Source organism: Lepisma saccharinum, chromosome 9 (genome assembly GCF_977018435.1).
Source record: "Lepisma saccharinum chromosome 9, izLepSacc3.1, whole genome shotgun sequence".
NCBI lineage: Eukaryota > Metazoa > Arthropoda > Insecta > Zygentoma > Lepismatidae > Lepisma > Lepisma saccharinum.
Genome location: NC_139237.1, coordinates 52,664,854 through 52,677,588, shown reverse-complemented (window position 1 = coordinate 52,677,588; position 12,735 = coordinate 52,664,854). Strand labels below are relative to the sequence as shown.

The 12,735-nt window shown below is 36.3% G+C and overlaps 1 protein-coding gene across 1 annotated transcript in view; it reads right to left on the bottom strand.

The window, feature by feature from the left end:
- Positions 1 to 3,687: 3,687 nt before the first annotated feature.
- The window catches only part of LOC145992666 (talin rod domain-containing protein 1-like), a 28,201-nt gene continuing 19,153 nt past the window's right edge, over positions 3,688 to 12,735 (bottom strand). Inside the window, exons 4-6 of the mRNA XM_083129039.1 lie at positions 9,262 to 9,474; positions 6,765 to 6,974; positions 3,688 to 4,990 (exon numbers count right to left, since the gene is read on the bottom strand). Of these exons, the coding sequence (XP_082985165.1) occupies positions 4,682 to 4,990; positions 6,765 to 6,974; positions 9,262 to 9,474 (732 nt within the window). The 3' untranslated portion in view covers positions 3,688 to 4,681. The remainder of the gene's footprint in view (positions 4,991 to 6,764; positions 6,975 to 9,261; positions 9,475 to 12,735) is intronic.

The window sequence follows — 12,735 nt, the reverse complement described above, 5'->3', positions numbered from 1 at the left end:
CACTAAGGTGAAGATACACCTTCTGTGGGTTTATGTATTAGTAAAGTAACTGAGCAATATGCAGTTCACTATTACCTGAATTCCGATTTCATTACATCCATTGCTATATAATGACCAGTGCTCGAAAAATTGTCTTCAAAGCTAGGCGCCATCTCTGAAAATCAGGCGCCAGGAAACCACCTACTAGCAATTGTGCATACTACAGTATGTTTCAAAAGTCGCGGAATCCAAACTTTGAAAATGTATATCATGAAAATCGTAAGAGATATTTACACCGGATTTTTTTGCACTAAACTAATTCTGTAGGCTATCACTGGGTTCATAAATTTATGTTAGCATTCATTTAAATAAAAGCAATTACATTATTTAAAAAAAAACATTGTTAATTAGCTGAAAACATCTGAGAACTGATTTTCAACAATAAATACCAACTCTTAAACAATTTGTGGGATCATTTGTTGGTGTTTGACTGGTTGTAAAACAGTTGCTTTGTGAGGTACAGCAGAAGCAGGGCATTTTTATTGGAAAACCTCTTGCACATGAGTGTAAGAATGAGTAGTAAAATACTCTTCACCAATGCACATGCACTGCTCCAATGAATACGCCATGCTGAATCAATTAAAAAATAACAGGCATAGTAGCGGCGAAAGTGAGTGAATAGAATTCAATGTAACCAGGGGCAGCCTAGGATTCTCTCAAGAGTCCAATTTCGGCACAAAATCTTGATTTACGATTTTTCACGTAAATGTATAGCCAATACTTAGACACATCTTGCATGCAACTGTTGGCAATATTTCGACCTGCTAGTGTTGCCATATATGGAGATATGTCTCAAAAATGGCACTTTTCACTCAACCCATAAAATCGCCAGTCAAAAATTCATCAAATGTTGCACATGACCAATATTTATTTATTTACTCAGAGTTTCAGATACAGTCTTATTTGGCCATTTTACACTGAAACAACAAAGTAGAAACAAAGATAACAAAAGAAAAACAATAACAAGATGGGATAGATTGTTGCAAATGACAGACTGACATGGCATCAGTCATCAAATGTCTAATTATGACCCTTCGATAATTTCTTACATACTTTTCTTACTCAGAAGTTCATTTCTGGAAAAATTTGAATGCTGCTTTCCATCAGTTATTAATTTATATAATTTTCTGTACGGAGTGAACTGACAATTTTAAGCATTGAAAAATATCTCAATGTATGAGGCTTTATAATACAGAAAACACGGTGTAAATATCTCTTACGGTTTTCATGATATACATTTCCAAAGTTTGGGTTGTGCGACTTCGAAACACACTGTATAAGATGCTGAGCATCACGGTATTCGAAACGTCACTAAATTATTTGAGAAAGCAGGAAGTGGAGTATTGGTGGACAAAGGGTAAGAAATTGTTACTGACTCTCTGGAATGTTCACAACGTTGATGAAAGAAAAAAATAATTCACTATCTTACGCTGTACTGCAATTTGAACTTAGAATCATCAAAATTTCGTACATATTACAGCAAAAGATCATAGTCCCCAGGCTGAAATTTTTAGTCGCCATGGTGACTTGGCGACCGGGATTTTTCGAGCCCTGATAATGACTATTGATTGATTGATTTTGCTGTAGCAACGTTAGAATTCCAAATATTACATCATATATACAGCATTTAACGCAAATGAATAACATAAAACAATTAACGTTGTAAAAAGTAATTATTACACATTTTTTGCCGTTAATAGAAAGTGACTTGTATAATATGAAATTAAAAATTTTAATAAACATGTAATTATATTGTGCGGATTCACAGGACCGTCACAAGTATTTTTGGGACAAGATAAGGGGTGTGAGTAGTGGCTATTTCAGAAAACACTTAAGTGTATTATGCATTGGATTTCATTGTTGCCAACTCATGAGGCTTTTGGCATCTGAACTTACAGCCAGTCTATCCCACATAGAGCTTTTGTTATGTCGTGTCCTGTCCATGTGTGTTTGTGATTGTCCTTTCATCAATTCCATCATATCACCAGGATGTAGAGGATGACTTTTTTTAACGGGTCTGCATTTTGCAGACTAGCAAGGCTTTGGTGCCTGGAACCATGGCCAGCATGATCCTATGTGCGACTTGTATTGTGTGCTGTCTATTTGTGATTGTCAGTGGCGTAGCAGAGTGCAAAACACTCTGACACGGAGGTGGGTGGATGATCCAGCTATCTTACACTCTACTGACGCAACAGTGCTGATTAGTAATTCAGACCACTGTTTATTCCATCTCGGAATGGTGATAAACATTTTAAAATAATTTTGTCCACAGACCATTCGATGTTAAGAGTTTTCAAATGAATACTAAACATTCCCATTGACACAATATTAAGCAGGTAGATACTAACGAAAAAATAATCATAATAAAAAAATAATAGTTCAGCACAGGCTGAACTTCTACCACGAGGACTTCACCAACTTATTTGACAAAAACTGTGTTGATCTTTTAGTTTTTAATCACATCGCTGTTCGTGCGATAAATTATACAATGCAATGGTCATTAAGAAATGGTATATTTGAGTTTGGTAAAGTTACGTCAGTCAATATTGCATATTGTAGCATCACATAGCACGAGTGGCACGAGCGTGAAGAACCGGGTAGGAATTCTACCACTGTCGTCTGCTTCAGAAGGCAGGAAGGGTCGCATGAACCAATCACGTAGCCCATACGCTGGCATACGAGAGAGCATTTGCGCACGTGCTGTAGAGATCCAAGCCTGTCCAAGCTTGCCCTCCAGAAAGACAGCAAGGAATATAGAGTTCTTTACGCCGAACCTGCCCGGCATCCAGGCAGGAAAGGCATTGAAGAAAATGCTGGAATGAGTGTTGTTAGTGGAGCGTTGCAAGCGGATTGCGAAAAATAGCTATTATAATGCCATGAAGGTCAAACATATATGAAATTAGTCAAGATTTACTTTATATTTACAGCATTTACGTATTTTTGAAATTTTAAATGAGGGGACGCCGGGCGTATGGGCGTACTATAATGCTACGCCACTGGTGTTTGTGATTGTCCGTTCATCTTATCACCATTCATCCTCATCTCCGCAATCAGCCAAATGTGACAGAAACTTCAAGTAAAATAAATCACTAGGTAGATGAAGTCCAGTTTGGCATGTACTTACTTTTCACTCAAGCTTTCAGCACATCATGTGGCTTCATTACGAGATAAAGCAAGAATAGTCAAAGTTAAAACATGGGGAAGGTAAGTTTGGTTAAAGGGGTTAAAATTAACTGTAGAAGATAGTGCAGAGTGCCCTGTTATGGCTTTCTAATCAAGTTGTCAGCCTGAGATGGATTTTCATCTCGGCCATTTTTTGGAGGTAATGTGATCAGCATCATGCTCCAGTTGCATCCCCCTATGGTTGCCCTCAGGTACCAATTTGTTACATGCTGGGTGAACCCCAGAACCATTTAATGAAGAGAGACAGTCAGAAATAATCTGACTTTATGTCGCCCACCCTAAGAACTGAACCCAGGTGTGTGTCTCACATGGCAGCCGGATGCCCTACTGTCTGGACCACTGCAGCTTTTAAAGGGAGACAAGTAACCAAATAATTGGAGAAATGTGCTCAAATATAACGCAGAACACAATTGATGTTTGACAGTTTATTTAATTTTGTACTCTTTATGCCGAAAGTACATCAACACTGAGAAACCTCAACTACTGACAATTGTATATAAGTTAATAATTAATAACTTCTTCACTAATAAGTTATTAGAGTTTCTGCACATGATACACAAGTATATCACAGAAATGGGTTCCCACCAATCTGGAAAAGTCAGAGAAATCAACCTATGAGTGAAAAAGTCAAGGAATTTTGAAAATTCTCCCCCATTTTGTACTTTCCAGGATTTGGGAATGAAAATAAATTCCACTATTTTTTCATGAATCAACTTTCTTTTGGGAGATATTCTGTATACATTTTTTTCTTTGGTAGCTTATTTTCGTTCACTTATTTTTTACAACGTTGTAAAAAACGTTGAATAGATTTGAATTGCTTGAATAGTAGGTGTCATTTAACATTTAAGACTTGGTTAGTAACATGTTAAGCACCACAAAATGATCTGAAAATGAAAAAGCTATGGTGCTTTTTTTTCCTAAATGAGTGGGAACTCTGGTTAAAATGAGTTTTTATTGTTTTATTTTATTTGCTTACACCTGTTTCTGGTAAATGGAAAGTAAAAACATGAAAAAAAGGAGAATATTAAATATTTACAATGAATATATATTTTTCACACATTTGTAAACCCTATTTATGTACAGCAGATGTTTCTTACAAGATGTGCTTGCAATAAATGGTGACCCTTACAACTGCAACGATCAGATTAATATTTCCACCCTTAATAAAATGCTGTAAACTGATTTCTTCAACCTCCATTATAGATCGCATGTAGCCACATACAATATAAATTAGCGATGAGAAAAGTTTTAATATACGCTTACTACAGAGGAATCTGGAATAGTCAGGGGTATAGTTTGTGTGGGGAAGAGAAAAAATAAGTTGGAATTGTGCAATTTTTAAATAGCTGCATACATGAAGTTGTTTGTAGACTTTCTGAACAAGTTTAATTCAAAGTTTTAGTTTTTATAATTTAGAGCAAAATATCATACACCTTACATGACTATAAACTACGTAGTATCATGGGATTTTTCCTAAGTTGGATATATTGAGAGATTGTGTAAGTCGTGTAGAGCTTCTAATAACAGCAGCTTGACATTGCTGTACTTTCATGGTGAGCTTTGCATCCGCGCCATGAAGAGCCAGATCCCGAACCACACTGCAAACCACGACGCATGGCGAGACAACTCCCATGCAACCGCTGAACACATTATGAAGCTTGTCTCTTCCTTCCTTGCTCAGGATAGCAGGAGAGCCAGTTAACAATTTATTCTGAGTGGCAAAAACAGCCATTGCATTGCATGTTGTAGTGAGTGCTTCACCAAATACCTGCAAGGCAAAATAATGTTGTAATTCATCATCATTGTTCATTGTGAGAAATATTGCACAGTTAGTTTTTGTCCACTTTAATTACTTGAGCTATTAGGATAATTGGGACTGTACTCACAGGGAATCAACTTCAGGACGACAGCTTAAACCATCATGGGCCAGAGAAATTCAGCTAAATATATATTTTTTTTTTGTTTTTGTTTTATTTTTGGAATTGGAGATCCATTTATTTTATCCATTGATGGTGCTTGAAACTTGAACAATGATATAGTGCGAAATAAAAATTGTCCAATATGGTGATGACTAGGTCCTTGGACTTTATGTTGTAACATATTTTTCATTTGGCTTCGGATCTAATATTAGGGTGAGATCCTTACATATCTGATGAAAATCAGCCGAAATAGACAAACTTGACAAAGCATACTTTGACATATTTCACCAATTTTGCATTTTTACAACATATTTCTTCAATTTTATTGTAATAAGACATATTTCTGTATAATTTCGTAATTCTCTCACACATGATCGGTTATTTCATTTTTTTTTCGGAGCTTTAGCACAACGGATAGTTCATATTGTTGATGGCCGGATATGGAAATTACGGAGGAAGAAAGGTGCCGTCTTAGTACAGAACAATAATACCCCACTTTTTATCCTGTCAACAATTGATTGCCATGCAAACATTATTGAGGAAAAATGTTCTCTCTCATTGTTGCGCGGGAAGTAAAGAAGTTTCGTTATTATTTCTTTGCCTTTTTCACTTTTCACAAAAATCAGTCAAAAGTAAAAATAACATTTGGTACATTACAGCCCCTACTCTACTCTATCCGGTATGGGAGAAATTCGAGAGTACTGTTGTACATATTTTTGACTTTAGTGGAAATATTTCTGCATTTTTCATGGCATATTTTCCAATTTATATGACATAATTACATACATATTTTACAGTTTTATAGGACATAAAGTCCTGTGCCCTAGTGATGACACTTTCTTCAACACTTACAGGGCAAAATCAAAGCTTTCACTTATTGGTAAAGAAAAAGTACTTGTAATTTACAAGTTATGTTAAGTAGATTTAAAATTTAGGACTGTTTTTATTACAACACAGTGAATTTAGTGTCTTACATATTACTTCTACTTTAGACAATAAATGAAAAGCTTTGTGATTTAACTTCAAAAACCTCTCTTGGAATGCCCTAGATACATATAGTGGATTAAAGAAAGGAGGGCCAGAAGGACTATTATTAAAAAAATAAGAATGTCGAAACACTCACCATGTACTGAAGATCTTTAAATTTTCATAGGGAATATAAAGTTGTAATGAAAAATACATGGTCCTCTCACTAGGCTTGTTGCAGTGTGTTGGTTCAGGTAGGGGATTTGGGTTGGAAAGTTACCGAGTGACATTATTCAAGCCATATTGAGGTGATAATGGATTGGGGTAAAGGGTAGATGATTGCTCCCTGAAGAGTGTGTTATGACTGTGGTTGTGGACGACAATGGTGAAATCCAAATTTTAGGTGGAGGAGTGGTATTTGTTGATCCTGAGGTTCTATGATGGCCAAGTTCATTTTCATTAGGATATGTGGGTGTGAAAGGTTTACTGACTGATTTCCCAGAAGGAAAAGATTTCACTGAGAATAAGATTGTAAAATATAATATTGACCACTAAAAAGAAGAGAAGTCCTTGAACCGACCCTCCACTCTTAATGAAATTCCTGGACAAGCGACTATATACTGACTTATAATTAGAATTATTTAATTTAGACTATACCTGACATGCTTTGTAATTGTGTTCGTTTGGATTGTCCTTCAGGAATTTTATGCTCCCACAAAATGTATTGACTGCGGATGTAACACTCTTCAAGCACAATCTGAATTGTTCTTTGGTGTTTTCTTCCAGTGCTTCATCGGCTGCTTTCAGACAGGCATCAGTTAAGACATTAGCATTCTCTCCTATACTGATGCAAACGTCAGTCAATTGCTGTGGAAAATTAAGAATTAGCGCATTTAGTTATAATGCATAACTTAGTTTTTGTTTTTTTAAACTAAACCAATACGCAAAGTGGAAGGCGTGGAAGATATAGAGAGTCCCATTCCCAGCTAGCAAAATTTTGTGTGGTCTTGCCTTGTATTAAAGAGGTCCTGGTTTTGATACCCAGTGGAGGCTCGTAGGGATTCGGATTCCCTTTTTTAACTTTGGGTCCAGTCCCAATTAGCCTATATGTGCATAAAGTGGATTTAGAACAAAAATATACATATACATCCCCTTTCAGTTTTTTGTTCTCCGTTTTGATCCATACATACTACCATATAGCAACTATTCTATTTGTACCACAAGACTCAAGTGACACTAAGCTCCATAGACCCATTGTTTCTACTCTGAAAACTAATCTAAACAAATATAATGCAGTAATTTTACTTCTGGCACATTTATTGTTGTATTCACTGCATTTAGATGATGCCAGTCATCATTGGATAATTTAAACAAGGTGCATTTTCACATTATAATACATCATTATTAAATCACTTGTTGATGTCTGGAGCTCCCCCATACTCAAATGGTTAGGCTCTTGTTTTTAATTGGGTTTGATCCTCAGTGAGTACTCCAAAATTTTGGTATTGACCCAGAATAATGACTAGTGAAGAGAGAGGGGTGGTAATTCAAAAGTAGTAGTTCTCCAGTCTAGAAGGCCAGAAAACAACTCTGATGAAACCCATTAAGCATTTGAGAAAGAAAAATTGAAAAACAAAATTTTAAATGATGAGTTGCATTTCAGTGTACCCCTATGAAAATAATATAACTGATAACGGGGGGGGGGGTGCTAAATCTGATAGAATAAAGCTACTTGGATGCCCACCTTAAGAGAAGAAGAAAAAAATGAGTGAAGAAGTTCCATAAAAATCATGCAAAGCTGATAAAAGTACTGTGATATATTCTTACATCATTTTGTGTGTGCACATATATTTTGATTAGCATTGAATTTTTATTGTCCGCTAGTGAAGGTGCTGGCCATGGCCGTATTTAGAGGGGGGGTTTCTAGGGTTCAACCCCCCCCCCCCCCCCCCGAAACTTCTGACATGTTGGAATAATGGAAGTTCAGAAACCAAATTTTCAATTTTTTTTTCGAAGCATCACAAAAATACTTTGAGACAATGTTGAAACGATCGAGCTAGAATTTTCATACATTTGGAATTCTGAAACTTGAGTGAAACAGGATTTATTCTCAGAATCGTAACCCACCCGCGACCCCACCATTATCACTTCTGTTGTCATGTTTCCAGTGTTGCTCCTGCATCACAAGGAATATAGACTGAAGATTCCCTTATGATTGTCCCAAAATTCCCTTTCCAGCTTTTAAATTCCCTGTCCGATAAAGTCGAAAATCCCCCTTGATAGGAGTTCAAACCTAGGATCTCCAGTTTTGTAGCGCATTACGTTCGCGATTGAGGTTACAATCCATGCACCAGGCTAAGTTTTTAGAAAGAGTAACTGGTTCCACACTTTTCAAAATTTCAAAAATTTAATTTTAAAGTCAAACAACAAAAACTTTATGACTAAAATTTCCATCTAACTTTTAAAGCTTTTCTCTTGAAGGTATCTAAAGTTTAATGACGAAGTATAATAATTGTGCATTTCAGTACACACTCTATGAAACGTAAAAAAACAAAAAGAAACTTGTGCTGGATATTCACTCATCTGCTGGATTGAGTAAGCCCCCTCAATGATATAACAATAATATAATAATAATTATTATTAGTATTATTATTATGGAATAAAATTGTTTTATTATGAAATTTTAATTATTATTGTACAATTATTGTTATTATTTCTATTATTATAATTTCTGGCAATGCCCATGGGAACAATTATGAATGAACCCCCCCGAATTTTTTTTCCTGCCTACGGCCATGGTGCTGGCATACCATACAAATGTGTACTACCAGAAAAAAAGACACTAGTAGGTAGCCTTATGGTATATAAAATAAATGTGTATACACAAAACATGTCTGAAATATTAAAATATAATATATATGAATATATAATGCATATCAGCAATCTTGGATCGAGGAATTTCATGAGAAATTAAGAGACACTTTTGTTGTTCTTATACAGACACATTTCTTCCCCTAAACAAAATAGTGTTATTTTCTTCTAATCAAGAAGTGCCTCAATATGAAAAATAGTAATAGAATACATTTCAATGTGCTAATCATTTAAATCCAGATGATGTTCAACTAGTAATAATAGTTAAAAGTTTTCCACTTACAAGTGCAGTTACGGTATGCAGCCTGTACGTTCGGAGTAACCCACACTTGTGTTCTATTTCGGCTGCCGCATGGCATAAACGATACTTGTCAACAGGGCCAGGTACTTCAGGAGTGCTCCCATCATGAAGAACGGCCAGGAGATATGCAGCGTGTGCACAGCATTCCGTGAGAGAGACAACTAAATCACAGATTTCTTCAATGCAGACACGAATCTAGAAGAAAAGTTTCTGCTAGTAGTGATATCAAGTTATCTATTTGTGTCAGTTTTGATGTTTTTGTTGGGTTTTGCTGAATCTTACTATTTAGAATTAGTAGAAGGGAATAAAAAATAAATCTAATACTATACAGGGTAAGTAAAGAAGGAATGAACAACTTTACATGGTTATTATGACATAACTATTTATGATAGAAAATCAAACAAGACATCAATATAAAGAAAAATTCTGAAAGTTTTATTCTCACTTGACACGGTTATGCTGCTTTGTCAGGATTGCTAGTGTGGCAAAATGGTGAGTAACCAAAGTATGTTGGAGTTAGCAAAGACTGATTCAATAGTTTAAAGACATTTCTGCATGTGTTTTGGTAGTAATCCACCATTTCTTAACAACTACTGTTGGTACAAACAATTCGAAGAGGTGTCTAAAAGGAAGAGCAATGGTCTGCTATGTGTCTATGAACAGAATTAGGGAAGTGTTCATAAGTAGCCCACGACACAGAGACCCAGTCTCTCTGAATTGTTTGTATCAACGGTAATCGACGATCTCAGAAGAGATGGTGGATTACTACCGTAACATGTATGGAAATGCCTTTGTACCGTTGTGATCAAATCACAAAACACCCTCTGTGGGGCACTCGCCATTTTGCCACACTAGCGATCCTGGTGGAGCAGCAGCAAGGCAGTATAAGTGCGCGAAGTGGGGATAAAACTTCCAGATTTTTTCTTCATATAATGTCTTGTTTGATTTTCAATCATAATTAGTTACATCATAATAATTGTGTAAAGTTGTTTCATTCTTTTTTACTTATCCTGTATATTAAATACTAACATAAAAATTACTCTTTAGTGGTTGCAAATTTTTCATTTGTTCAACATTTTGACACAAATACAAGTGTTCTGATGGAACAAAGGCATGAGTGACTTTCCTGATGGCTTCATGAACATTGAGCCAGATGTATGGATTTCATGCAAAATGTGTACATAACGAAGCTTGTGTAATTCATATTCTTTACTAATACATCATGCACATGTAGCAGTAATGTTTTTGTGTTTTTGAATAATTCCATGGTTACGCTAACTAAAATAGAGAATTATTTCCTATTTAAAATTTAAGCAAAAAAGGAGGCTCAGTTAAGATGCAAACCTGGGTCTATGACATACTGTGCCATTGCTGTACGAACAGCTATCGAGCCAACCCTGGTTTTGCCTGATTTTTCACTTCCACTGTTTTACAGGTGTAATTTTCTATATGAGAACGTTGCATTTGAAACATTAATGAAATTGACGGTACCTGGTATCTACTGGTTTGGAACCGTGTACATAATTTGGGACACAAAAGAGATACCATTGCATGTAATGACAGGCAATTTCACACAGGTAAAACAACAAAATTGAAAAATGAGGTGAAACGAGGGCTTGTTCGGTAGCTCATTTGGTAGATAACTGTCAAGAGACCCTGGTTCGAGTCCTGGTCAACCCTGAATTTTTTTGCATTCTTTGTCATCTGGGATGGCTAGTGTTATATTTATACCTCTGGAGTTGATTTACACAGTCTGTCCAGTAGGAAAGGTGACTGATTTTTTTTTTTGCCACGGAACCACCAGTGCGATCTATAGAGAAGTATATGTACTACGTAGCGACACATTTCGACTTTCTTCCAGCAAAGTTGCAAAGCACTAGCTTTGACGGTCTATGCATACGGATCTCGTGACTGACAGTACCTGCTGAACGTCGGTCGGAAACGGAGCAATGTGCCAACATTCTGTTTCAAATTGGATAAAAGTGCAACAGAGACGTTTTAAATTATTCAAACTGTTTATGTTATTGAGGCATTGAGCCGTAAGAACGTGTGTAAGTGGTATGCAAGATTTCGTGATGGTCCAAGATCTCCAAAACCGAAGAAAGTGCGCATGCAGAAGAACCGAATCAAAATCCTGCTCACGGTTTTCTTTGATTCCAAAGACATCATCCACAAGGAATTCACTCCAGACGGTCGCACTGTGAACGCTGAGTATTAAGTGGGTATTTTGCATCATCTATTGGCCAGGATTCGTAGAGTTCGGCCTGAATATCGGGAACAGGGCTCATGGTCTCTGTTGCATGACAATGCACCCGTGCACAAGAGCACGCCAGTTTTTGGCCAAAATAGGTATAGTGGAGCTCAATCATCCCCTATATTCTCCAGATTTAGCGAGGCTTCGACCGCGATTTTGGAGGCAATTCCGAAACAGGCGTACCAAGACTGCTTCACAAAGTTCAACAACCACTTCAGTGCATGTATTGACTCTCAAGGTGTCTATTTTGAATAAACGTTATTGTAAGCTACCAGTCCACAACATTTTGTCTTTCATTTCTCATTAGTCACCTTTCCCACTGGAGGGACTGTGTATGATTTCTTGGCTGTATTTTATGCAATATTGAAACTCTGTGTTTTTGAAGAAATTATTCTCTTTTCTTGTATTGTGTGTGTGAGAGAGAAGCGAAAGAGAGAGAGAGTTGTTTTGTGAAGAATTCTTAACTTTGTTGAAAGATATTCATCTTTACTATATGAAATGTGATAGTCACCAAATGTCCATCATACCCATAGAAGAGTATGAGGATAAAATCTGACATTTTGAATACCAATAAATTGAAGGAGTGTAAAAACAATCTATTACCATGAGTGATCACACAAGTAGATCATCGAGTTAATAATATTACTCTATAACTTTTCTTTGGCTACCAATTGTTCGATAGCTTCAAGTGTTAGCACTCTTCTCTTATTACATCCTTTCTGATGAAACCAAGAGAACTTGATGAAATATTGGCCATACTTTACAGTACATCTAAGTGAATTATTACGTTTTGTTATATTAATATGTCAGGTGTGTGTGTGTGTGGCATGAACTATGCTTCAAACAAACTTGATGTTACTATTATTTATTATCTCTCTCTCTCTCTCTCTCTCTCTCTCTCTCTCTCTCTCTCTCTCTCTCTCTCTCTCTCTCTCTCTCTCTCTCTCTCTCCCCTCAAACAAACTTGATATTACTAATATTTATTTTCTCTCTTCCTCCCCCTACATACACACACACACATAGCACAAACAAACAAAAGGGTTAGTTGTAAGAATGAATAGCCCAAGAAGTTGAAACAAGTCTTCTGCAGTAGGCTTTTATTCAGGGTTGTTAAAGGTCCAGGAATTTTAAAATAAATTCAATTGCGGTCCGGGAGAGAAAACCAGCAAGGGTACATGGGTTCTGGACCATAAAGAACCTTA